This window comes from Ochotona curzoniae, unplaced genomic scaffold (assembly GCF_017591425.1).
Source record: "Ochotona curzoniae isolate NIBS_2020 unplaced genomic scaffold, NIBS_Ocur_1.0 contig_1274, whole genome shotgun sequence".
NCBI lineage: Eukaryota > Metazoa > Chordata > Mammalia > Lagomorpha > Ochotonidae > Ochotona > Ochotona curzoniae.
In genome coordinates, this window is record NW_024465023.1 from 9,471,943 (window position 1) to 9,499,358 (window position 27,416).

The 27,416-nt window shown below is 52.4% G+C and overlaps 1 protein-coding gene across 7 annotated transcripts; it reads right to left on the reverse strand.

The window, feature by feature from the left end:
* UBA1 (ubiquitin like modifier activating enzyme 1) lies at positions 1 to 21,665 on the reverse strand. 7 transcript variants are annotated; one of them, XM_040999397.1, is made up of 27 exons: positions 18,499 to 18,657; positions 14,323 to 14,450; positions 14,055 to 14,171; positions 13,888 to 13,946; positions 13,632 to 13,800; positions 13,401 to 13,535; positions 12,356 to 12,462; positions 11,979 to 12,069; positions 11,733 to 11,865; positions 11,108 to 11,205; positions 10,865 to 11,011; positions 10,570 to 10,746; positions 10,338 to 10,442; positions 10,165 to 10,245; positions 9,680 to 9,835; positions 8,416 to 8,581; positions 8,055 to 8,251; positions 4,818 to 4,882; positions 4,412 to 4,607; positions 3,684 to 3,758; positions 3,362 to 3,551; positions 2,144 to 2,232; positions 1,777 to 1,869; positions 1,450 to 1,641; positions 733 to 834; positions 522 to 622; positions 1 to 338 (listed from the first exon to the last, which is right to left on the reverse strand). In XM_040999397.1, exons 3-27 carry the CDS (start codon positions 14,169 to 14,171, stop codon positions 203 to 205), a joined length of 3,177 nt encoding a protein of 1,058 aa, XP_040855331.1. In that variant the 5' UTR covers positions 14,323 to 14,450; positions 18,499 to 18,657; the 3' UTR covers positions 1 to 202. The 7 variants fall into 7 exon arrangements, with proteins under 7 accessions (XP_040855331.1, XP_040855330.1, XP_040855333.1 ...); XM_040999396.1 differs by lacking the exon at positions 18,499 to 18,657 and adding an exon at positions 15,945 to 16,742; XM_040999399.1 differs by lacking the exons at positions 14,323 to 14,450; positions 18,499 to 18,657 and adding an exon at positions 21,569 to 21,665.
* Between the last annotated feature and the right edge of the window lie 5,751 nt (positions 21,666 to 27,416).

The window sequence follows — 27,416 nt, forward strand, 5'->3', positions numbered from 1 at the left end:
TATGGGTTAATTTTTTTTTTTATTAGGATTCAGGTTCCAAACAAGGTAAAAAGCAGTGGCAAGAAGGGTTCGGGATAGGTAGGGGATGACAAAGGAACACCAGGCCTGGCTAGGTGGGCCACTGCCGGAGGCCAACTGGGAACCCGGGGTTGAAAGGGATCGGGAACAGGTTGTCGGGCCGGCCTAAAAGAGCAGACGAAGGTTAGCGGATGGTGTATCGGACATAGGGGACTTCGACGTCCTCGCCGCTCTCGTCGTTACAGCACAGCTCAAGCACCAGCGCTCTCACATGGCGGCCCAGCTTTCGCTTTGACACGCGGCTTACAATCTCTGTCATCCTGAGGAGGGGTAGGGAGTGGGGTCAGAGAGGCAGATGGCAGGACAGGAAGCAGGGGTGGGTGGGTGGGTGGGCAGGCAGTGAGGGGCACAGGAGGTGAGAGACAAAACACAGATAGCCGCAAGTTGAAATGTCCCAACCCACACACACAAAGCCTCCCTAGCATTCCCTGCAACCAACTCACGGCTGGTCCAACCGTTCCTTGAGCTTCGCCGCTGGCATGAAGAAGGAATAGAGCATGGATACACCCTGCGACAGCATGGTGATCTCCAATTTGTGCTCTGTCTGGAAGAGTTATAAGACAGGTGACAGCAGGGTTATGGGAATGAAGAGGCCAGCCAGTCACCTGCAGACCTAGCTCACCAGATGCGGATGAGTGAGGAAGGGGGCCTTACCTTAAAATAGTCAAGGAATTGTTTGAGAGTCATCTCCTCACCATTGGGTTGCAGTCCCTGAACCTCGAAGCGATCCCACAGTGTCCATTCTTGGTTATAGTACTGTGGGACAAGGTTACAGTAGGAATGGGGCTGAGATGGCCCAGCCGCCTGTGTGGCTCCCACTCCCCACTTCGGCATGCATGTTACAGCAGATCCCAACTCTTGTTCTAATCCTCCTGGTCTCCTTCACACTCTGAGCACCGAAGCCCTTAGGTCTAAGAGGCTCTCAAGCCACTGCGATCTTGTTTTCTTCTCATCTCCCACCTGCCTGATGCTCTCACTCACTCACTCTGCTCTATCAACTTTTTATTACCCATCTGCACAGAGAAGGTGCGGCACAAATATTTGATAGAATAAAGGAAGCAAGCCAAGTGAACAACATACAAAGCATCCAATAGATATTGACTACTATTACTGTACAGTTATAAATATTCTCCCAGGGCACATTCAAGCATCTCATTTTTAATGAGTTCCTTACGGGCAGAATCACACTGGTGCTTAGTACAGGTCAAATACTCAAACAACCTGATCAGTAAATGAATGACAAGGCACATACAAAAGGAGTACGTATGCATCAACAGAAACTGTCACCTGGTGACAGCATATGATGTGAACCAGAGCCAGCCCTACAGACACACCCCACCCAGAAACTCGGCTGCTGCCGTAAGCCCATACCTGGTGACGTGGTGCAGCCAGCGGTTCAGAAAAACCGAAAAAGGGCAGGGCCAAGTTAAGGAAACCATTCTTGTAGGATTCGAGGTGTCGGTGCCCCTGTACTACCTTGTACAGCTCCAGACACACAAGGCCAACGACAGCTGCTGTGGTCGTGGCAATGGCTGGGATGATCTTCCCTGCAATCAGTTTGCTCTGTGGGATGGGAGGGGACCAGGAAAGTGGGAGGTAATGTAGCTGCAGGAGGCTCAGGGTCAACACGAGGCCCTGAATGAGGGCATGTCAAGCCTGAGCAGGGCGTGGGGGACACCAGATCTAGATTCCCCTCACCTTGTGCCTGTCTGCAGGGGGAATATCATAGTTTTCGGCTCGGAGGTTGGAAGCAGCCACAATGAAATCCATATGAAAGTTTCTATCATCATCCTGGTGTGAATGGGAAGACAGAAAATGAGAAAAAGGTTTCCTAGTTTCCCCCTGGGAACATGGGTATTTTCTAGCACAATATCCTGCTTAGATTCCCCTAGCTTACAAAGTCATAGCTCGGAACACCTACTCATTGAGAGCCATGAGGCAGGTCCTGTGGCCTGATCTCCACCAAGGCTTGGGGGCTGGCTCCAGACCCTCAGACACTTGTTTTCTCCCACCTGTCCGTGCTCAGCTCACCCATTTGCCCTTCCCAGGGTCCCCCACCCAGCACCTTCTCAAAATCAATGGGGTACATCTTGAATCCACGGAGCTTGTCGGGACTGGGCAACGTTGCCTTAAGTTCCTCTAGACGACTATCATCTGCATGAAGAGAGGGGACACCATCAGCCTGTCGGCTCCGGGACAGGGTCTCAGGTGGAAACTGGAGCCCAGGGTGGGGCACAAGGCAAAAAGGCAATACAGGATTTGCAAAGGAGTGACAGGGTGTCGATGGGGCAAAGGGGAAAAGTGGAGCGGGAAAAAGAGTGCAAATTAGGGCAAGTCAGAAAGAAGCAGAGGGCATTAAGAGGAATCTCTAAAGACAATGAAGAGGGAAATGTAAACATCAGGGGGCACAGAGATCTGGGAAGACACGGCAGACTAACCATAGGAAAGCAGGGGATGGAAAAGATCCATGGAAAGTAAGTTGTAAGAAAACATAGATGTGCACACACAGGAGGGATACAGAGAGGGAGGCAGAGAAGGTACAAAAAGGGGAAGGGGATGAGAGTATACATGAGCATGAGAGGTGAGAGAAAATACACAAAGAGAAAAACCAGAAGACACACACAGAGGAACATGAAGGACTCGCCATTTCCATAGGAAGATGGGAGCATGGAAATGGATGGGGGACGAAAAGGGCAAGGTAGGGGAGTTAAAGGGCTACAGGTGTGAAAACGCTTAATGTGAAAAAGTAGGATTTCACAACTTTTTACACCAAAATATGCTTCTCTTTTCATTTTACTTTCCAGGGTACTTTTGAAGGTACCCTTGTGTGTAGATCAGCAACCAGTAAACTACCATAACAGGCTGAAGGCACACACCGGGAAACCCAAGGACAGGAGGAGTGGGAAACCCAAGGGCAGGAGGCGTGGAAAGGGAGGTAAGGCAGATAAGGAGGGAGGAGAGGACCTGAGGGTGGATCACACCCCCTAGATGAAAAGATCAGGAAAGAAAAGCAGAACTAAACCAAGGCTGGTCCACCCAGAGTAAACAAACAGCTCTTTCTCCTGAGGGCAGCCAGGGTAGGAGAAGGTGGGAGGTTCATTTGCACTCAATTGACCTTCTTCCTGTAAAACAGGAGGGCAGGCTGGAAGGAAGCAAGGTGTGGGTCAGCCGGCAGGTGGAGGGGTGGTCACAGAGCCAGGAGCAGAGGACTGGTGGGGGAAGATGGGCTAGGACGGAACACACATGGGCGGCGACTCCTGGCCAAGTAGCCAGGCACCCTCACCAACAGAGGCATTGGCACTCTGCAGCTCTTGGTCAGAAACGTGGATCTTGACTCCAGACTTGGGAGTAAATTCGGGGACCTGTACAGACTGCAGCAGTACGGCCACGGCAGCTCGGTCCTGAGAGCCTGCCAGCCCATAGGTTTGGGCAAACAGGTTGGCAGCAGCCATCACATAATCCAGGTGCAGGGGCTGGGAAGGAGGAGGACAGGGGAGTGGGGGAGGGACTGTGAGTGGTGCAGATCCACAGTGTGCAACCACCTCCACCTTCCCAGACATCCACCCTCCACCTGAACCCAGGGGACCCCCAGGGAGTAGACTTACGTTGCTAACATCGAAGGTGAGTGGGTGAGGACAACGTTTAGGCCCAGACCAGAAGGGCGCTCCCGAACTTGTGAGCTAAGCAACAGAGACACTTTTGAGGAACAAGACCAGAGAGTGGAGGCCTCTCTATCAAACCAGACTCCTTGCCTTGGCCCTGGATGTGCCCCACCACACTATCCCTGGCAGGGCACTAGAAAGAGGCATCAGTCACCAAAGCCCTAAATTGCAGGGATCCATCGATGAAGTTCCCAAGCTAGGCAAAACCAGGGACCACTATCAGGTCCTGGCCCCTCCCCCCACTTTATCACAGTCAATTTAATGGACTCTTGAGATTGACCAGGCATTGTACTAACCCAACAGCTAATCATTACAGCCAACCCCTATTCTTTCTACTTCAGAGATGAGCAAGCAGAAGTGTAGGCATAAGTTGTGCAACTTGTCCAAGCTCAGGTGAAGCTAGGATTCGAACCCACAATGATTTCTGTGCTCTTGACTCTATTAATTCTTACCCATAAACCCTACAGGGCTGACTGGGAGTTGGACACATATGACCCAAACCATTCCATAGGGAAGGGAAACAGACATGGAGTCTCTGGCTCCAAGGAGCAGGAATGAGAAAAAAATAGGCCAGGTTTAAAGGCTCTTCTGAGATTCCCACGCCTCAGGCAGACCCATGAGTCTGCAGGGGGGATACAGTCTGCTAAAGGGAGCCAGCAAGCAGGCAATACCTGGTCGGGAGGGAAGTTGTGCAACAGCTGCCGGATATTGTTAGAGTACTGGGTGTGCCAATGGTGGCAGGCCCAGGTCACACAGTCTGCCCAGTTCTGTGGTCGTTGCAGCACCAGGCTCCGCTGCACAGCCTCCAGCACCTCCAATGGCTGAGTACCCGCCAGCCGCAATGTCCGATCCACAAACTTGGGGTCTCTATCAGGAAGCAAAGGGAGGGCAAAAGGTGTGAGGGGGGGAATGAAGTACACTCTGGGACAAACCCAACCTTCCCCATAGAAAGCTAGCTGTGACCACTGAACAGCAGGAAGCCCAAGCATTTGCTGCCTTGATGGAAAAGCATGGTTGGTACTGAAGGCAGAGGTGGCAGGCCCCGGAAGACAGCGAGAACGCATCTGATTGACTCACGTGAGGTACTGGTTGACATTTTCTGCTGGCTGCTTGAAGAGGCCTTCAAATTCATCCCGAGCCCACTGCAGACAGAGCATAGATTAAAATGGGATGAAAAAAAAAAAAAAAAGGAAAAAGAAAGCTAACAAGTAACAACCTGGGGTTTCAGACGCAATCAGTGCAGTAACAAAGTAACCAACTGCACAAGAGCCCCTAAACCACTGCTCCAAAAATGTTGAACCCTTTTAAAGATGTATTTATTTGGGGGTGTGTGGGGGGGAAGATGTAGTTACTTGAAAGGAACAGTTACAGAGACTGACAAGAAAGGAAGAGCGAGACCCTTCATCTGCTGGTTGATTCCCCAGACGGCTGCCAGGGGTGAGTTGGGTTAGGCTGAAGCCAGGAGCCTCATCCAAGTCTCCCACGTGGGTACAAGCACCCAAGCACTTGGGCCATCTTCATCTGCTTTCCCAGGTATATTAGCAGAGAAATGGATTGAAAACAGAGCAGACTGAAACAACATCCACATGGGATTGTGGCATTGTAACTGGCAGCATACTTTATTATGTTGCAATGTTGGCCCCCAAATTTTCTCTTAATTTCTGTGTACCTCACTCTAGGTACATTATGCCTTGATAACACACATTGGAAGAGAGGTATTACAAAATAAATTAAAAAAAAAAAAATTCAGGGCCAGCACGATGGTACAGCAAGTTAATCCTCTCCCTGCAAGTGCCAGCATCCCACATGTGTGCTGGTTTGTGTCTTGGCTGCTCCACTTCCCATCCAGCTTTCTGTTGGTAGCCTGGAAAGGCAGCAGAGGATGGCCCAAGTCCCTGCACCCCTGTTCCCCTGTGGGAGACCCAGAAGAAGCTCCTGGCTTTGGAGTGACCTAGCTCTGGGCACTGCGGCTTTTTGAAGAGTGAACTAGTGATGCAAGATCTTTCTCTCTGCCAATAAATAAATAATAAATGTTTTCCAATAAGCAAATCTTTTTAAAAAATGAAAAAAAAATTCAAACATAAACCACAAATGATCCCTATCCAGGCCCTGCAGTTTCAACAGAACACATGCCAGAGCCTCTGTCCTTGAGAATTTCCAAGAGGGTCAATGCCGTCATCAGCGAGCTGGTCTGGAGTATACAGGTCTGGACAGTAGAGATCCAGGTGCAAATTCCAGCTCTGCCATACAGGACTTCATTTTGTGACTTTAGGACATCTAACACCCCCAGCTCTGTTTCCATCTTTGACAGTACATATGTAACAGTGAGTTACAACAATGCCAGCCTAAACAGTAAATGCAACCTTTACAATAACCCTGTGAGGTAAATGTTATTGTTAGCTCCAGATCTAATTTGACAGAGGAGGAATAGGAGGTACAAAGAATTTCAAGTCCCATACAGCCTAGTGAGACTGTGGTGGCTGCACACACACACAGCCACCCTAGAACCACAGGGTCACAAAGGAAGCTTCCAGATAGAATAGGTTCTTCCTTCCCCTCCCCAACTGCTTCCCACTCTCATACTATACTACTACCTAAACATTCTTAATAAACTGGCCTCAAACATTGCACTACGAATCATTCTGTCAGTAGCTAATAATTCTTGGGTTCTATTTCTTTTTAATTAAAATGATATTTAAAAGGAACAGACAAATATCTCATACGTTGGCATAGTCCCTAAGTCCCAATGATAACTGGGCCAGGCCAAATCAAGAAAACCCATCTGGGTAACCGTGTAGGTGGCAGGAACCATCATCAGATGCCTCCCAGGCACATCAACAGGAAGCTGGATTGGAAGTGGAGGAGGGATTCACTCTCGGGCACTTCCTTAGGGTATGCAGGTACTCAAGCTATGGCTTAACCTATTTACTGCCTCAATATGCCAAGCCGGCTTGGTTAGGTTCTGTTTTGTGGATCAGGTCTTGGTCGCCTAAGACCTTACTTTGTAAAGCTTTAGCTAAATGATATGTACACTGTCCAGCACATATGCACATTTTACACACACACACACACACACACACACAGTCACCCTAAGAGGCCAACTGTTAACTCATTTTGACCAAATGCAGCGGAATATGGACTGAGTCTTAAGACAAATTGCTAGAAAAGATGGTAATAAAAGTGGAGGCACTGGCACAGTGACTTTTTAGGCTAATCCTCCACCTGCCGATGGCTTGGGAAAATAACAGAGGATGGCCCAAGGCCTTGGGACTCTGCACCCATGGGGGCAGCCAGAAGAAGCTCCTAGATCCCAGTTTTGGACTGGCTCAGTTCTGGCCATTGTAGCCATTTAGGGAGTAAACCAGTGGATGTTAGAGCTTTCTGTATCTCCTCTCTCTCTGTGACTCTGGACTGCATCCTATATGTGTACCAATTGTGTCCTGGCTGCCCCACTTCCCTTCCAGCTCCCTGCTTGTGGCCTGGGAAAGCAGTCGAGGACGGCCCAAAGCCTTGGGCCTCTGCAAGACCCAGAGGAAGTTCCTGGCTTTGGATTGGTCCAGCTCTGGCCACTGCAGCCATTTGCGGAATGAACCAGTACATGGACAATTCTGGGTAATTCTGTCTTTCCAATAGAAATAAATAAATTTTTTAAAAAGAGAAATGACTGGTACATTTTGTTCAGCATGAATGTATGGTTGTTTTGGTTACACACCAGTTCTCTATTGGGAATGATTTGTACCACCTCCCTCCCAATAGATGTTTGGCACCTGCCTGGGGACATTTTCAGTTGTTTCAAACAAGAGACTATGGCATTGCTGCATGCATCTAGTGGGCAGAAGCCAGGAATGCTGTGGGACCTCCTTGATATAACAATGAGCTGGCCCCAGAGGTCACAGTGCCAAGCTGCTCCATAGGAACAAATCTTCCTTTTGCAGAGGCACACAAAGGCAGCAGGGAGTCAAGTGTTGAGATGGCCATGACACACCCCAATGGAAAGGAGAGACAACATCAACAAAAGTACGAATATAAGCCAACAATATGGCAAATCCCTGACCACAGCTAAACTTGGGTATTCATTGTTGTACTCCTCACACTTGTCTGCAACCAGAGGGGGGAAAAAAAAAATCACAAATGAAAGTGAATAATGAATCATCCCCAAAAGTGGTGCATGCAGCTGGGTGGAGGCGAGGTGGCGGCGGTCTGAAGAAAAGCACCGCTTAAACTCGGGCATGCACCACGCGGGTGCTCCAGGCACTGTGGCAGGGAGGCAATCCGGGTGCTGCCCCTAGTCCCCTTCCTCTCGCAGCTGCGCACCTGCAGAGTGTGCTCAATGGCATTAGGGAAGTTCTTCAGGGTACAGATGGGGATGGACTTCTCAGGTGGGTCTTGGCTGGAGCTGTAGGACTCTGTCAGGAAGGGGATCACCACCTGGACATTGCCCTTGGTGCCCAGGGTGCCTGATTCAAGCAGCGGCTTCCGGTAGTACACACAGCGGCGGTCCATGTACATGCCTGTGGGAGAGGTAGGGAATGACAACAACATGAGAGCCAGGTAAAGCAGTATCAGGAAAGAAAGGTAAGATAGGTAGAGATAATAAGAATTCCCTAGCACACACACGCACACAGACACACACCCCAGTTTTGTCCTCAACCTCCTCACCCACCGCCCAACTCACGGGCATCCACGTTGTCCAGGGCATTGGCCACACCATCCAGAGTTTGGAAGAAATCGTCGTCATAGATGCGTTCAGTGTCAGGACCCACACGGTTCTGGTGGCTTATCACCCGGATGTGTGGGTTCATCTGATGCACAGCTGCAGCAGCCGTGTCAGACTTTAATTTCTAGTGGGGGGCCCGGGTAGAGATAGGGGAACAGAACTCAGTTATTGGTTCCTTCACCCTACAAACGTCTATAGAGAGCTGGCCTCCTGAGGACTGGTTTCCTCATGCTAGGGAAGATCAGACCGAGTTCAGGAAGCTCCCTGGTTTAGCCAGAGACAGCTCCGTGACAGGGCCATGTACCTGGGGCTGTGGCACATGGGGCTGCGATTCAGCAAAGAGGGAAAACAGATGTGTACACTGCTTCTTTTTCTACTCAACAGCTATTGTTCTTTCCACTAACCGCACCCAGGGTTGGAGTAGAAATCCTATCACAAAAACTAGAATGACGGCGCACAGACAAGCAGGATCTTTGCAAAGCCCCTCTTTGTTCAGAACCCTTTCCTGGCTCCCATGCCGAACGCCTAACACCACTTCCTGGAAAAAATTAAGCATGTCCTCCTGTGCAACTCTGCTGGCAGAGGACTCTTTCTTAGGAGAGTGAACCTGACTTCACTCCATGAACCCCTTCCCATAGCGGACTGGTATGTATCCATTCACTATAAATAGCCTTGGGACTGCTATCATGGTATAGCAAGTTAAGCCACTATATGTGACACTGGCATCCCATAGGAGCACTGGTTCAAGCCCTGGCCATTCTACTTCCGATCCAGCTCTCTGCTAATGCACCTGGGAAAGCAGCAGAAGACAACAATCCAAGTGCTTGGGCACCTCTCATCCACATGGGAGATCTAGGGTGGATGGAGTTGGAGTTGCAGGCTCTTGGCTTCAGTCTGGCCCTGCCCCAAGCCATTGCAGCCATCTGGAGAGCGAACCAGTGTATGTAAGACCTCTCTCTAACTCCACCTTCCAAATAAGTAATCTTTTTCTAAAACAAATTACAGTCTGTATACAATTACATGCTGAGTTCTGTGAATTTTAGTGACTCAAACTTAGAGCTGTCTTGGAGGGCCTGAACACATTGCCACAACCAGCACTGAGAAAAGGTCAAGGAGAACAGAAGGGCAGAAGTTTCTTGAATGAATGGCAAGAGAAACTGAGGGGAAGTAGAGCCAAAAGAAAGAAATGACAAAACCCCACCCTGGTTCATATGGTGCTCACCGTGACGTCCCAGGGCCGAAACAGAAACTGTCGATTCAGATTCGATTTCTCAATGGTGTCCATGTCTGTGACAATTATTTCTCCATTCTCCCCACAGCCCAGGCCAATCATGGCAAAGTTCTTGAGCAGCTCACAGCCAATGGCCCCTGCACCCACCTGAGAAAGAGCCAAGAAGAGACAGCCAAGCCAGTCAGCGTGATAGAAGGTTGGAGCAAAACCACCCATCACTCCTCACTGCCCCTGGAGCCAGCGGGAAGGGGAAAGAGGTTCTAGTGCCACATCTTTAAGTCCCAAGACCCACAGTCATTTGAGGAAGGAGGCAGCAGATAGGCGAACAGAGACACATGAGCCTCTCCTTTAAAGTGATGTGAGGTGGGTCTAAGAACAAAAAGGCCCTCCTTGCTGAGATACAGGAGGTGGCTCCAGCAGGGCTGGCCTGAGGCCAGGGGACGCATAAGCAGCAAGTGTCCAAGGGGCTCACTCACCAGGAAGTACTTCTGCCTGCCCAGCTTCTCTTGCAGGTCTGACCCAAATACAGCCACCTGTCCATCATAGCGGTTTTGGCGCTGCAGAATATGAAGGGTGGTGGTTCAGAGAGGGACCACCTCCCGTTGAGCTGACCCCAGTGACGCTTTCCCCACAGGCCCTCCTCACTTACCGGGAGGCACATATCCTCTGTGAGGGCCTCTTTGTCCTCAGGGAGACACTCAAGGGCATCAAAGTACAGCCACTGCATGATGGGTGTAAACTTCCCTGAGCAGGCCTGGGGATGGGGAAGGAGAGGGGAGGTGACCAGACATTAGCTAGGGCCTCACTCAGGTGGACAGGTGGTGGTGCCAGGGAAAACACCTGGTCCACACTCAACCCTCTCCCTCCCCACGCAGGCTCACCTTCATGACTTCCTGGGCAGCCAGGCCCCCAATGAAGGCATTGATGGGTGCCAGATCCCCAGCTGCCACATATGCCAGATTCCGGATAAGGTCTGTATCCAGGTTATCCTGCTGCACGGCCGACGAAGCTTTAGCGTTCACAGCCTGTGCCAGGGACACCAGCTGTGCTGCATCCTCCTGCAAAAATTAATTAATTAATTTAAAAAAATTCACAGAGAGGTCATAGTCAGACCACCAGGAGAAGAGGAGAGAGCTAAAAGGCTAAAGCCATGGTTCCACCCCAACCTGTACCCACCTCGTTGCGGGGCCGGGGTGGTCGGCCATGCTGAGCACAAAACTTGTGCAGGGCTTGGAAGCCAATGTGGAGCTGGGCAGGGCGAGCGAACTTGGCGAAATCCGTCACCACAAAGTCAGGCTCTGCCAGCGAAGCCGCCAGGGATTTCTGGGGTGGGATTGGAGACAGACAGGGCATCAGACCCAGAAGAGAGGGACACAAGAGGGGAAACTGCAGCGAGCCAGCACCCTGCAACACACTCACAAAGCCAATCTTCTTGGGTACTTTGACTTGACTGACGATGCCTCCACGTATATAATCAGAAAAGTTGGAGGTGTCGCAGATACTAAAGGTATAAGGACCTGGGGTAGATGGGGAAGCCGTCAGTCTTACCCATCCTCCCTAAAAGCCTACCACAACTGCAAGCTAAGAAATACAACTTGTTTTTCCCCAGCTCAGACCCCAAGAACCATCTCTGCCATCCAGGGTTCCACAGGGGAATCAGAAAGTATCTCATCTGTCCCGTATGCAACTCACATCCCACGTCAGCCTGCATCTCTGCTTCCTAACCCAATCAGCTCAAATGCAGACGGCTCCTAATCTGCCCTGGTCATATGCCAGAGACCTTGTCCCCCATTGCTCAGCTTCCCAGGAACCCAGCACCCCTAAGAAAGGCTTTGAGGCTAACAGTAGCCCTCCCACCCCACATCAGCTCTGCCCACACTGGGTAATTTTGTCTGTGGGTGGTCCCACACACCCAGGATGTGTGTGTGTGTGTCCCCCTTCCCTGGAAACCCAGGCACACACCTCCCCACTCTTTGACCCACTGGCCAGTGCCCAGGAGCCTAGCTGCTCACTCCCCCATGGCTCCCCCATGGCCTCAGCTCACCCAGGACTTTGATCTCTATGAGTTGATTTCCATTGAGCTCAGTCATGCCCTGTACTTCCGAAAAGGAGACAAAGTCACCACTTTCAAACCCGTGTCGGGCCTCATCCAGGCAGGTAACCACACCAGGGTTGTCCTAGTTAAAGGAGAAGTAGGCCTCAGAGGTGGGCTCGGGGTACCAGGAGCAGAGAAGTGGAGCAGCCACTGCCCAGCTGCCCTGCCAGGAACCCCAGAGCCTGATTTCCTCACCTTGGTGATCATAGAGACCATGGCACTAAGCGGCTGTTCCCCATTGGAATCCGTGAGGATCATCTCTTCTCCGAAGTCACAGAAGAGTTGCCTATAGAGCAAAACGGGGGCTCAGGCCCACAGCTCCCCCGCCCATAGGACCCACGTATCCCTCCACATGCAGTGAGTACTTGCTGAGCAAACTCAGTCCGTCACCGCTGTAGTTACTGCAGGAATCGGTTGGCACTCAGGCCACGTGGGGGACACAGCAGTGCAAAGAATCCAAAACCCAGGTGGCTAGGGGAGGGACAAGGGCACAGAGAGCCAGGGTGGGGGGAATCTTGGCCTAGGCCTGGAAAAGGTGAAGGACAAAGGCGGCAGGCGGGTGTGGCACTCACCCAAACAGGCCTCTTGTGTCTGCTACTACCAGCTTGATGCCACGACTGTGACAGAACTCGCCCACACGCAACTGGTCCTCCAGGGGGCTGTTAGTGAGGACAACCACCTGCCAAGATGGGGAGGTTCAGACTAAAGCTTGGGGCCTGGGATGGGGGAAAGCCTAGGGGGTGGAAAGGGGACAATGGAGGGCTAAGGGCCAGCCTCAAGGTCAAGCTGTCCAGACTTTCCGCTGCTTCAGTCCTCTTACAAACACAACATGCTGACTATACTGTGTGTCAGACTCCCCAAGGATGAGCCCTGGCAATGAGAAACCCAAATCCCGAGACAAGGCTGGGGAAGGTGAAGAGGCAGCCAGGAGGATGGAGTGTGGAGAACAGCTGACTCATTTTGTTTGACAAACACCTACTGCTGCCTGCCCACAACCTTGCCTTGCTGGTGCCCCATGAGAGGCGGGCGGGGTAAAACTGGCTCCAGCCGGAGTCTGAGCTCACTCCTACCACACCCACCTGCTCCGGATTCCCAGGACAAGGCCTGCTCAGTCCCATTCTTTCAGACTTTGCTCTCTGCCTCAATATGCCCATCCTGAGGCAGCAGGGTCAGAACCAACTGCTCCATCAGGATTCAGCTGCCCTGCCCTGGCTCCCTGGGTCACCCCGAAGCATCATGGGACTTTTTCAGCAACACCTCTATACTTCATAGCACGTGTCAGCTATTCAACCTTCCCCAGAACTCAGCGAGGTGAGGACGGCTTCCATGCTCAGTCCACAAACAAGAAAATGAATAGCCACACACTAAGGCTCTTACCATATTAGTAAGAGCCCAGGGTCCATGCAGGGCAGAGTGGCCCTGGGGTCCCCCAATACCAGCTACATGCACATTTCCTCTTTCCACCAAGGCCGGGTCCGATTGATATCTGACCCTGCCCACATCCTTTGGGTTCCTACAGCATGCAGCCTGGCATGCAGGGTCAGGCCACTAAGCAAGTGGTGATGACGTACGGCAGCCCAAAGACAGGCTCCAAGAAAAGGGCAGAGAAGGCTGTACCTGGAAGCCACTGAGGAAATCCTCAACAAGGGGTCCAGTGTAGGCACTGACGGGCACGTAGCTGTTGAGCTCGGCAAGGCGGGGCTGTGACACCTCAGCACGGTTTTTCCCAATGTCCTCCTCCCGCAGGTAGAACTGCAAAGGGATCAAGTTGGGAGGCAGGTGTGAGCGGCTGGGGCAGCCTGTGGCACTGCTATTGCAGCAGGAGGGAAATGGGCTGGGAAGAGGTACCTGCGAGGAGAGGTCAGCCCACTGGGCAGTGCCCTGGTCATGGAGGGTCACAGCCTTGACTCCACCAAGGATGATGTTCTTTGCAATCTCCACACCCAGGCCTCGCAGGCCTGAAACTAGTACACTGGATGTCTGGAGCCGCTTCATTGCATCATGGCCCAACACATACCTGCCAGGTGAAGGGGCACTCCAGGTCAGCGGCGGGCCCACCAAGCCTCCCGCCCACCCTGCTGGGCCCAGCCCTGGCCCCACTCACAGTTGCCGGGAGTAAAGGCCCTCATCGATATCTGCTTCGTTGCCGTTCCTCGCCATTCCCTGGGGGGGAGGGAGAGGAAACAGGGGGTCAGGAAGGGCTGCAGCAGCCAGGCACAAACAGTGGCGCCATCCTGCCAGTCTTTCCCCCAGGAGAGGGCAGACACTCACGTTGGTTGGCACCGAGGGCACTTGGGACAACACGGATTGGGAAGGGGAGCAGTTAGAACCCGGCTTTGGATCAGGCCCGGACACGCGACGTTTCTTGGACAGCGGCGAGCTGGACATCTGGAGGGAAAGAGGGCAGATGTGAGCACATGGGCACACCGTTTGGTCTGATGATGCCAATGGCGAGCAGGGGTGGGGCGGGGAAGACTTCAAAACACCTGTACCCCCATTTTACACAAGAGGAGACAGGCAGATGGGTGAGGTGACTTGCCCAAGGTCACTCAGCCGTCAGAGGTGACGTCTGAACCCAGGTGGCGTGGCTGGCAGATCCACGCAGCTCACCACTGAGCCAGCTGCCTCTCCCCAGCTCAGCGTAATGACGCAGAGACTCCTCCGATCCTGCGGGATGACGGGAGTAACGAGAACGGATTGGGGGAGAAGTCAGGAAAGGGGTGTGGGTTCAGGGGACAGAGATCCTGCTGCAAATCTTGAGCCGGCTATTCCTTGGAAGCTATGGGCCTCAGTTTCTTCATCTGTAAAATGGGATGTGTGCATGTGTGTGTGTCAGAAAGAATACCACTTACCTTTCCCATGGGATTGAGAAAAAAAACACAGACTATGGAGCCTGGCCCAGGGGGGTAGGCAAACAGTAATAAGCAGCCATTCTCCTCTCTCTCAATCCCATGGATGGCAGGGGAAGAGAGAGGAGCAGGGTGCAAGAGGAAAATGAGGCCTGGGCATCCACCAGGCTGGCATGATGTCAAGAGACACCGTGCATAGGGAAAATCCACTCCCCAGAGGGGCTTGGGGAGTTTTACAAGGCCCAATCCCAACTTTGAGAGGAAAACCAGGGCTCAGATTAAAAAACAAAAAACAAGAAAACACAAAGTTTCAACCTCTTGTGTACACTTGCAGCCCGTGAAACAGACTAAGGCCACTGGTGAGTGCTTGAACAGTCTCACTCTGTCCCAAGGTCCTCCCTGCGGGGTTGGGAATACCATGAATAGCTCCCAGCTCACAAGGCAGGGGGAAAACCAGAATGCATCCAGACACGCTGGGTGACCTGACCAAAATTCCCAGAGTGTGGCTAAGCTGGGACATCAGACCAGGATCTGCCGACTGAGAGGCTCAGGCAGGCTACCTCCTGCTGTTAACAGCGTTTAATGGCAACAGTTTTCACTCTGGTGAGCCAGGGGTCAGAGCCCTCACCCCTCACCGCACTAAGCCTCATCCTCTCAGGTAACCTGCTGAAGGTCCCTTGCCAGCTCCCGGATACAGAACAACAATCTGGCAGTGGTAGTGATGGGTATGGGTGTGTGTGTGTGTGACTCAATCCAGATGTCAGAGAGCAGGACCAGGACCCCTTTGCCTCGGAGCATGGGGCCTTTGCCTGCTTATACCTGAGCCTCCAGGTCATACACGTCCTCATACACTGAGTCCCTGCTGACACCTGCCATCAAGTGGACCTCAGATTCCACCTGCCTTTCCCTTGCACTCATCCCAGGGACAAGAGCTTCCTACCATCTAGCAGGAGCATCCTGCCTGGCAAGCCTTCACAGGGACAAGGCTTTGGTCTGATCCTGATGGTAAATGTGAACTCCATGACCTCACGCACACACCACAAACGGGCCAACCAAGGCTCAGGGCACGCTATGCGCTCACACAGTCATGCAGCTAACTGGTAGGGAGTTTGTCGAATGCCTCCTGGGTGAATGGAGTCGGGACTCAGCACAGAGCCCACCCTAAGAGCTAAGGGACACGAGGGGAGGGCGAAGGCTGGCTAGAGCCTCTAAGCCTGCCGGGTGGCCCACTGGCAATGCTAAAGAACCCACCTGGGCAGGAAGAGTCTTGGTGAGTTAGCAGAGAAACAAAAGCAACGCATACACCACTTACTGGCATTCTCATCTGGCGAAGGGGCTCACTGTCTCTGAGCCCCACTGTGTCTAACAGCTGGGACAAACGCACTGTCCTTTAAGGGGTTGCCGGGAGGCTTCAAGAAGCCACGATCTGTGGTCAGAACTCAGTGACCTGGGGACACGAGCTCTCGCGGAGGCACCTGCAACAGTCTGCGTTACTCATTTTGTGATCTCGCTTCATCACTGCTACGACACATCATCTCCTCACTCCCTGAGACAGGAGGAGGGGCCAGGGAACTCTGAGGCGGCTGCAACTTTTTACCTTGGGCTGCCACGAGTGGCAGCTTTGAGGTAAATGGTTCCAAAGTAGATCCCAATGCTAAATGTCTGGACCAGCCCTGTCTGAAGCAAGGCAGGTAGAAGGGCTCTGGGAGCAAGCAAAACAACCCCCCCTTCCCTGAAAAAAAAAAACCTGCCAAAGATCCCCCCCCACATGCAAAGAGGAAACAAAGCCCTAAATCAATCCTTTACCCCATTTGCTCAGCCTTCTCCTGTAATGACACATATCCTGGGAATTGCTTGCTAAAGCTTTCAACTGGGACTGAAAGTAACCTGCAAAACTTCTCCACGGGGGCGGGGGTGGGGGGACGGTATCAAACTAATCTTCAAGCCCCACTTACTGCATCCCCAAAGCAGCAGTGCTTGGGGGCGGGGGTGGGGAAGAGTCCCATGAGTAGGTCTGAAGGAGGTCTCCGGGGCCACAGGACCAGGAGAGGTGCTAAGGTAGAGGGGCCTGTCAAATTTCCCGGGGAAGTCCTTGGGAATACGAGAGAGGGGGAATCGGGCAAGCCAGGCTCCAACTGGGTCTCTGGAAAAAGGATCTTGAGGGGAGAGGGGCTGCAGAAGGTGTGGTGGAGGCTTCCAGAGGCTGCGACAAGGAGGGAGGAGGGAAGCAGGTGGACCTCACAGAAGCCATCACAGAGACTGGGTGGGCGATTGCTGCACCTGGAGCAGCTGCTGGGGCCTGCAGGGAGAGGTTATTCCCCAGCAGAAATCCTTGAGCAGTGGAAGAAGTACCCGTGACGTGGAGCGCCAGGAGGCAGCGCAGGTGGCTGCTGGGAGAGATCCCGGAGGACAGGTCTCAAAGGCAGGAGCCCCAAGGGGGCACAAGGACCTGCCCGTGTTGTCTCTGAGAGCACACACTGGGCTAGGTACCGCGGCTTGCACTGGGGAGAAGCTGAGTGCAGAGCGCCAACCTGAAGAAAGCCACACGAGTCAGCGTGGCGTTGCGTGGCTCCACGGGGACTCTGCACAAGCTGACAGCAGAAGCCAAGAATGGTTTTGGTTTTTTTTTTTTTTTTGCTACTCAAGGGGAGCCTAGCAGGGTCGGGGCGGGGGAGAGGGGTAGAAAGCAGACCTCTGCCAGCTGACATTTAGGGTCCTACGAAGCCAAACGGCCAAGCCTTGCAAAGCCTCTAACAGAAGAAGCTGCAGCCTTCGGCTGGAGAAAGAACAGCTGAAAGTAATGCACAGTTCGGGGCTGAGCTAGCAAGCTGAGTCCTCGGGGAAGGGGAGGGAGGAGGGAGAGCCAGGAGCCCACTCCCGGCTATTCAAGAGCAGATGGCCACGGGACATCTTTGCTGGAGGATTAGGTATCTCCCTCGGTCTGTCACTCCTCCTCCCCCCCCCCCATGTCTAGCCCCTGGGAATACCTGCTGGGGGTGGAGGGAGGGGAGAGAGACTACTGGGGAAGGTGCTGAGACCTGGGGAGGTGGGGACTTGAGGGGGAGGAAGACCCCCTACAATCGGAGAAAGCCTCTAAGGGTTTACTCTAGGAATGGAAGGAGTCTAAAGATGGATGCAGACAGGAGCTTGCAAACAGGAACGCTGGGGAAGCGGCGGGGGAAACGGCAGGGGTGGGGGGAGGGGCACGGACACGGACCCAATGGAGGATGCTAACACTGGGAGACGTGGGAGAGGGTCTCTGACAGGAAGGCTGGGAGCAAACAGCCTTTCAGAGGATGCAAGCCCGGAGTCTGAGGCTGGGGGGGTAGAGGTGCAGAAAGAACATGCTTAAGAGAAGGTTCTCAAAAATGCAGACCGTATGGTCTTGATCGCTAAGTTTGCCCCTCCCAAGCCAAGGCGGCAACACTGAAGCGCTAGCAGGCACGGCAAGGGAGATTTGGGGGGAAAAGATCCTTAATGCATGCCACAGCATGGGGCTCGGAACAGCAAGGCTGAGCACAGCGTTTCCCTTGGGAATGAGGGAGGTACAGCAATTGTGATCTGAAATGCAGGGATCGAGACAGGGATGGGTCCCTGACTACCGATCTTGGACGCTAGTCTCTAAATGCAGATCCCGGAGTTGATTAGATCTGGAAGCCCAAGGGAGTAAGGTGGTCCTAGCCCGAAAATTAACTCCCCACCGCATAATCGGCACCTCCCTCACACATCCCACCACATCCAGCCCGACCCTCAGTGCCCAAAGTCATCATGGCTCGCGCCGACGTCAGCCTAGCCCAGTGCTGGTTCATGCCGCTCTAATGCCTTCCCAAACCCTTGCCCCTGCACTGAGATAGGCTGTTTTTTACCAATGCCGGTTCCCCGGGTCGCGCCGCCGCCAACTCCTCAAGGAGCCGAAGCCAAGCCCGGCCGCCACCCTCCTCCTTCTCCCCACCGCCTCGGCCGCCTAGAATCGCCGCCGCCGCCGCCTCCTCCCCTGGCCGTAGTGGTTCTGTTCTTCACTGCTACCTCCTTCACCTCAGTCGCCGACACAAGATGGCGGCTGCTGAGCCCAAGGCCGGAACAAAACCTTGGGTTCCTCCCCCAGAAACCCGGATGCAAGAGGGCCGCGCCCATTCATGAATCATGTATAGTGCTCCGAAGCAGGTTATTACCCATTCTGTAAGAAAGTAAATGGCTCCCCCTGGTGGCTACTGTAGCGATCGTTAGGGAAACAGGTAAGTAGGCCACGCCCTACAGAACACGAAGGATGATTTAAGTGCTGCCATCAAGCTGCAACAGAAACCCAGACAGGACCTCAAGGCCATGCTTTCGATCATGAGTGCAATATGAAGCCGAGTGACTGGCCGACTAACACCCAGAAGCCAGAAAGCCGTTAAAACAAGGAAGTCACAGCCCCACTGCTCATGAATAATGCACGATCCTGCAGCAGCCCGGAAGCCAAGGAGACCAAGGCTACTTCTTAGTCATGCATAATGCATGAAAGGCCAGTGGGCTGGAACAAAAGGGGCGGGCCTGCCAATTGCCGCATCTAAATTGGGCTACCGCAGGGAGCACTAACTCCCTGTGCTCCTGAATAATGAATACTGCCGCAGTAGCTCAAGCTAGAGATTCAGAGAGGTCAAGAAAGGTTCCACCCACTTCATGACTTATGCATGACGCTGGCTGAGCAGAAACACTCGAGACGGCGCCGCCTAGCAAATAGGGATCACGGTAGTCTATGGAAAGTGACAGAACCACGCCTTCCCGTTCGTGAGCCCCCAGGGGGAGTGTAGACCCTTCCTCCATCCCCCATGTCTCCGCAGCACCTCCCAACTAAGTGCTTAGGAGCTAGTGCTGCTTTAATGCATCCGAATGCAAACACATATGCCTTTGGCAGGTTCCTCAGTTTCCAGAACCGTTAAGATCGGAATAATAATCCACCTCATACAGATGAAATGTGAGCTTATGAAAACCAACGAGTAGGAACAGTGGTGACTCGACGCTCTGTTGAATTTCTTAAGAAACAGAAACACAACAGGCCAAAAGTTTAAATAAGCACAAAATCGGTTATGCGTAACTATATATACCCAGCTACTAGAGGAATCGTCAGTGGGGGCTGCTGTTCCCCCGGCTAGAAGAGGGGATGATAGCGGTAACTTACCTTGTCACAGATTTTTCAATCAGTAACTATGTAGAAAGTTCAAAATGGTGCTTGATACATACTTGAGCGGTATGGGGCTAGCACTGGGAGAAGCGCTCTTATATAGGGTGGGGGACCCATTATGACGGTTCCGTTGCTAAGATCACGGACGCCGGAAGTAGAATCATTGGAGTTTTAATCCTGACTTAGCCACTCACAGACCATGTAACATTAGACAAATGTTGGGCCCGGCGGCGTGGCCTAGCGGCTAAAGTCCTCGCCTAGAACGCGCCGGGATTCCATATGGGTGCCGGTTCTAATCCCGGCCACTCCACTTCCCATCCAGCTCCCTGCCTGTGACCTGGGAAAGCAGTCGAGGACGGCCCAAAGCCTTGGGACCCGGCACCCGCGTGGGAGACCCGGAAGAGCTCCTGGTTCCTTGCTCCGGATCGGCGCAGCACCGGCCGTTGCGGTTACTTGGGGAGTGAATCATCGGACAGAAGATCTTTCTCTCTGTCTCGCCTCTCTGTATATCTGACTTTCCAATAAAAATAAATACATCTTTAAAAAAAAAAAAACATTAGACAAATGTGTCTTCCCGTGCCCTAGTTTTCTCATCTGTGAAGTGGGATAATAATAACCTAGCTGCGAGGCTTGTTGTGGAGATTAACTAGGCTAATAAAGTGGCTCCACGAGTGTAAGCTAGTCATTATTCTGAGGCCTTTTTTTTTTAAGGCTCACAGATTTACCAAACATCACACCACGGGCGAGGACGGATTTGAGTTCCTAGCCTCCGTCAGCAACCTGGTATGACAGAGCCTTCTAGACTGTTCAATGCACACGGCGTCGTGCAGCCTCCAGATGCACCACTGAAACCCTGCAGCCTGCAAGCTACGCACCGACGGAGCAGGGATGGAGCCGGGGCGGGAGGGGGAGCACGGAGCCACTCCCCTCATGAATTATGCACCAATCCATAGGGAACTTGAGGCGCTGCTCACCTCACGAACAATCAGTACACGACAGCTTCCCGTGCAAAATCAAAACACCCCTTCAAGCACGCGGACCCAGCCCCTTTTCAATGATTTCCAGCCCCGGCGTCCGGGGCATCAGTCTCGAGGGAAGCCCTGGCTTTCCGAGCGCAGCTCCGCCTCCTCATGAATAACAGAGCCAGCCGCGGCCGGAGGAGGCCCGCCGCTGTGACGTCCCCTCACCGAGAGCCTGACAGGCTGTTCGTTTCGCAGCGCCAACGGGAGGGGTCCTCCTCCCGGGCCGTGAGCCCCGGCGTGTCCAGACTCCCAATCTCGAGTGGCCCGGCACGAGGACTCCTCCAGAGAGTCACAAAGCCCTGAGGCGCCCACCCTCGGCACCACAACGCCGCCTTAGTCCCGTCCATCTCTCGCTGTCACCACAGCCCGTCCCGAAAAGCCAGCAAACCCGGCCCACATCCCACCTCGAACTCTAGGAACCTCGAGCCTGCCGTCTGCCCTTGGGCGACGGTCCCAAGGCTGCGCGGACCGAGGGAGCCAGCCGCGGACCCCGAGGGGCTCCCCAACCGCCGCCCTCCCCCAACTACCTGCATAAAGCACCGACCGCACGCAGACTCGCTCCCACTCCCACCCGGGACTTTCCCGAACGCTATTTCAGAAACGTCCCCTCAAAAGCAGACACCTTGAAATGCCACCCCGGGCCCACAGGCTCCACAGACACCCCTTAGGAGAGCCCCGAAGTTGAGGGTTAGGGGAGCACCCGCCTTCAAATGCTGTCCAGGAACTTGGGGGCACGGGGCTCCAGCTCACCCCCTGTGCCGGGCGGAAGCCTCCTTTTTCCTGTTGGAGATGAGCTGAAGCCACGGGGCAACGGAAGAAAAAACCACCTCCGGTTGTACTAGAGAAGCCAGAGTTTGCGCGGAGCTCGGAAGCGCGGGGCCTTAGAGGGCCCCGGGGCCTGGGACATACCACACGTGCCTTGCAAGAGGGGAGAGCGCCGCTACTCCCGCCTGGCTGGCACTGCTTTCGCTTCCAAATACCCCCACAGACTGTGGTACGTCCCCGATGCGCGAGGCATGCTGGGGTTGGTAGTCCTCCCTGACTAGTTCTTGGTGCACGTGGTGGGCATCAGCGCCCGGCGAATGAAAAAAATGTAGCCCAGGATAGGGGACGTCCTAGAGCCCTGCTCTGAGGAGATGGGAAGACAGAATGGAACGTTGACGTGCCCCGGTTGGTCAGACACATCCATCCTACAGATGGCAACATTGAGGCTCAGGTAACCAAGGAAGCTTGGCCATTTAACATTTTAAATGTGACCCAGGAGCCAGCTAGGCTGCTGACATTCCAGCGTCAGCCGTAGACTGTAAACGTAGTAAATAAGTAAAAATTAGCGTCTCACATTTACACATGTGTTACAATAGATATCTGCGACTATATATATAAATCATATAAACAAGCATATGAAATAAAGACTACAACTCCTATGTGATAACAAATGTGTGCATGATGTCAATAAATATCGATATGCTCATAGGTGCATATTTATATTGTGTAATTAAGGATAGGGAAGGTGTTTAGTTGTACATGACTTAAGGATGGGAATCCTTGCTTTTTTTTTCTTTACTTTTAAAAATATGGATGCATTGAGGGCCCAGCGGCGTGGCCTAGTGGCTAAGGTCCTCGCCTTGAATGCGCCAGGATCCTATATGGGCGCCGGCTCTAATCCCGGCAGCTCCAATTCCCATCCAGCTCCCTGCTTGTGGCCTGGGAAAGCAGTCAAGGACGGCCCAAAGCTTTGGGACCCTGCACCCGCGTGGGAGACCCGGAAGAGGTTCCTGGTTCCCGGCTTTGGATTGGAGCAGCACATGCCGTTGCGGCCACTTGGGGAGTGAATCATCGGATGGAAGATCTTCCTCTCTGTCTCTCCTCCTCTCTGTATATATGACTTTGTAATAAAAATAAATCTTTAAAAAAATAAATAAAAATATGGATACATTGGGCCCGGCGCGATAGCGTAGTGGTTAAAGTCCTTGCCTTGCACGCCCAGGATCCCACACGGGCGCCGGTTCTAATCCCGGAAGCCCCACTTCCCATCCAGCTCCCTGCTTGTAACCTGGGAAAACAGTAGAGGGCAGCCCAACGCTTTGGGACCCTGCACCCACGTGGGAGACGTGGAAGAAGTTCCTGGCTCTGGCTTCGGATTGGCTCAGCTCCAGCAGTTGCAGCCGCTTGGGGAGTGAATCATCAGACAGATGATCTTCCTCTGTCTCTTCTCTCTGTGTATCTGACTTCGCAATACAAATAAGTAAATCTTTAAAAATATGTATGAATGCATTGGGGAGTGGTGCGGTGGTATAGCAAGCTAATCCTGTAGCTCGCAGTGCCAGTATCCCATATGGGTGTCAGTTCTTGTCTCAGCAGCTCGAATTCTGATGCAGCAGAGGATGGCCCAAGCCCTTGGGACTCTGCACACATGTGGAATACCTGGAGGTAACTCCTAGCTCTGAGCTGTAGCGGTAACAGCCATTTGAAGAAATGAACTAGCGAATGGAAGACCTTCTGTCTCTCCTTCTCTCTGTAAAATCTACTTTTCAAATAAAAATAAACTTTTCAAAAATATATGTAGGCATGTATTTATGTACATATCTGAAATGCATAGTAACTGAGACAAGGAAAAACAGAAAAAGATCTTGTACCTGCTGCTGCTTCACTCTTTTAAATGGCTGCAGCCGGGGCCTGGCACGGTGACCTAGTGGCTAAAGTCCTTGCCTTGAATGTGCCAGGATCCCATATGGTCACCGGTTCTAATCTAGGCAGCTCCACTTTCCATCCAGCTTCCTGCTTGTGGCCTTGGGAGGACAGCCCAAAGCCTTGGGACCCTGCACCTGCATGGGAGACCTGGAGGAAGTTCCTGGCTCCTGGCTTCAGATTGGCTCAGCACTGGCTGTTGCAGCCACTTGGGAAGTGAATCATCGGATGGAAGATCTTCCTCTCTGTCTCTCCTCCTCTCTGTGTATGTGACTTTCCAATAAAAATAAATAAATCTTTAAAAAGAAATAAATGCCTGCACCTGGAACTCATTCTGGTCTCCCACGTGAGTGGTGGAGACCCAAACACTTGAGTCATTATCCGCTGCCCTCCCACGTGCGTCAGTAGGGAGGGAACTGGCTCAGAAGCCAAGACACTGAAATATGGATTGTCACTACATAATATCATAATAATGTCTATAAATCTATAGGACATGTCCTAAATCTTCACGCCATAGTAAACAATTGTAGGAGCTGGTACCACGGCTCCTTCAAGTGCCCACATCCTGTATGGGAGCTGGTTCAAGTCCTGGCTGTTTTGCTTCAATTCCAGCTCCCTACTTATTGCCTAAGAAGGCATTGGAGGATGACCCAAACTCTTCGGACTCTGCGTATACATGGAAAACTCAGAAGAGGTTCCAGACTGTTGGCTTCGGATTGGCTCAGCTCTGGCCATTTGGGGAGTGAGCCAGTGAGTGGAAGATCTCTCCTTCTCTGTAAATCTGCCTTTCCAATAAAAGTAATTCTTTTACCCTGCCCAATAAATACACTTTGAAAATTGTTAACACCGTGGTAGTCTAAATATGGATGAGCCTTGTGGAGTAGCCAGGAGGTTGAGAAGCTTACCTTTAATACTGAAGATTCTGGTGAGTTCAGAGGAAAAGGGTGAAGACAGACAACCCAGCAGAGAGGCTTGCCCAGTCCGAGTGATGATGGGAATTCTGACCAAGGTGATGAAAGCCGTTAGAGGGATTCAATTCCAGATTGATTTTGAAGATGAGAGATCAGGCCGGGGGCATGGGAAGCACTGGGGAGTCACGACTGATCCCTGGGGCTTCCAGCCTGAGCAGTTGCAAGGATGGCTTCCCTACCTATGGACAACATTAAGAGCAGGTGGGGGTCAAGCGCAGGAGTCGGGTTTTAATGCTGTTACAGGTGAGATGCTTGTCGGAGAATTCCAATCAGAGAGGAAATAGTGGATGGCTGGGTCTGACATTTAGAGGCGCTAGGGAGGTCAGCCTTGGAGAGCGGGTTTGGGGTTGCTTGAGAGGTGATAACCAAAGCCATGGCTGGGGCTGAGTTCTTTTGGGACAACCTGATTGTCTTCAATTGAGAGTAACTGAGGCAGGATCTGGACTCTCACAGGGAAGGCGAAGGGCATTTGGGTTGACAAGGAAGTGTGTATATAGCCTAGTGGTTAAATGCTCACCTTGTATACGCCGGGGTCCCTTACGGGCGCCGGTTCTGGTCCTGGATGCTCCACTTCCCGTCTGGTTTTCTGCTCTTGGCCTAGGAAAGCAGCAGAGGACGGCCCAAAGCCTTAGGACTCTGCACCTATGTAGGAGACCCAGAAGAGGTTCCTGGCTCCTTGGCTTTGGATCAGCTCTGCTCTGACTGTTGTGGACATTTGGGGAGTGAGCCAACAGATGGAAGACCTGCCTTTCCAATAAAAAATATTTTATTCTTTTTTTATAAAGATTTATTGTATTCATATTGGAAAGTCAGACATACAGAGAGGAGGAGAGACAGAAAGGAAGATCTTTCATCCATTGATTCACTCCCCAAGCAGCCACAACGGCTGGAGCTGAGCCTATCTGAAGCCAGGAGCCCCTTCCAGGTCTCCCATGTGGGTGCAGGGTCTCAAGACTTTGGGCCGTACTCAACTGCTTTCCCAGGCCCCAAGCAGGGAGCTTGATGGAAAGCAGGGCTGCCAGGATTAGAACCGGCACACATGTGGGATCCTGGCGCGTGCAAAGCATGGTCCCTAGCTGCCAGGCTACCACTCTGGGCCCTTTTTTCTTTCTGTTTTTTTTCAAGTAATTTTTTAAAAAAGATTTATTTTCCTTACAAAGTCAGATATACAGAGAGGAGGAGAGACAGAAAGAAAGACCCCCACTCCCCAAATAGCCTCAATGGTTGGGCTTGGACCAGGCTGAAGCCAAAAGCCAGGAAATCCTGGGTGGCAGGGGCCCAAACACTTGAACCATCTTCCACTGTTTTTCCAGTTGCGTTAACAGGAAGCTGGATCAGAAGTGGAATAGCTGGTATTCAACCTGGTGCTCATAGGGGGAGGCCAGCATTGGAAGCAGTGGCTTAACTTGCTGTGCCACAACACTGGCCTTTTATTTTCAAAAGCTCTGTTGCTGGGTAGGCATTTGGCTCAGTGGTCAAATGTCACTTGGGATGCCTGCATCCCATATCGTAGTGCTTGGATATCAATCTTGGCTCTGCTCGAAATTCCAGATTCCTGCTAATGCAGGCTCTGGCAGGCAGCAGGAGACAGCCAAAGTGATCGGGTTCCTGCCACACACACTTGCAACACCTGAATTGCATCCCAGCTCTTCCTCCGTCTCCTGCCCCAGATCGGCCCCAGCCATTTTAGGCAATTTGGAGAAGGAACCAGTGGACAGGACCTCTCTCTTTTCTCTGTCTCTCTTGCTATCTTAAAAAGCACACATTAAGGGCCCAGCACAGTAGCCTAGCAGCTGAAAGTCCTCGCCTTGCATGTGCCAGGATCCCGTATGGACACTGGTTTGTGTCCTGTTGGTCCTGCTTTCCATCCAGTTCTCTGCTGGTAGCTTGGGAAAGCAGTTGAGGATGGCTCAAAGCTCTGGGACCCTGCACCCACGTGGGAGACTTGGAAAAAGTTCCTGGCTCCTGGATTCAGATCGGCACAGCTCCGGCTGTTGTGGCTGCTTGGGGAGTGAATCATCAGACAGAAGATATTCCTCTCTGCCTCCTCCTCTCTGTATATCTGAGTTTCCAATAAAAAAAAAAGTGAATCTTTAAAAACATATTTTTAAAAGCCCACAGTAAAGTACCTGGGTTCAATACACAGCACTACAGCTTCTGATTCCAGGTTAAGCTACCATAGACCCTGGGAGACAGCATGACAGTTCAAGTAACCTGTATTCCTGGCACACATGTGGAAGACCTGGGCTGAGTTCTGAAAACCTGGCCTTGGGCTGTTCCAGCCAGGTCCGCCACTCCAGCCGAACCCAAAGCATTTCAGGCATCTAAAGAATGAGTCAGCGGACGGGGGCATTGGTGTCTGTATTTCCACCTCTCAAAACAAAATAAAAGATTTTTAAAAATTATTTTCTTTGGGACGCAGCGCTGTAGTGTAGTGGCTAAAGTCCTAAACCTTGTACTTGCCAGGATCCCATATGGGTGTCAGTTTGTACTCTGGCAGCCCCACTTCCCATCCAGCTCCCTGCTTGTGGCCTGGGAAAGCAGTCGGGGACAGCCCAAAGCCTTGGGACCCTGCACCTGCATGGGAGACTTGGAAGAGGCTCCTGGCTTCAGATAGGTTCAGCTCTGGCCGTGGGGTGTGAACCAGTAGACGGAAGAGCTCTCTCTCTCTCTCTCTCTCTCCTCTCTGTAAAATCTGCCTTTACAATAAAAATCATTGATTCTTACTGGAAAGGCAGATCAGATTTAGAGAGAGGAAAGACAGAAAGACAGAAAGTTCACTCCCTCAAAAGGTTGCAACGGGCAGAGCTGAACCAGTCTAGCGCCAGGAGCCAGGAACTTCTTCCAGGTCTCCCACGCCAGTGCAGGGTCCCAAGACCTTAAGCCATCTTCTACTGCTTTCTCAGGCCACGAGAAGGGAGCTGGATGGGAAGTGGAGC

Coding starts and splice junctions, on each gene's coding strand:
- UBA1 (XM_040999394.1), bottom strand. Junction 12,463..13,400: donor ATTTCCTCAGTGGCTTCCAG/GTACAGCCTTCT, acceptor CCATCTTGGCAG/GTGGTTGTCCTCACTAACAG. Junction 8,252..8,415: donor CCTGGACAACGTGGATGCCC/GTGAGTTGGGCG, acceptor CCTCTCCCACAG/GCATGTACATGGACCGCCGC.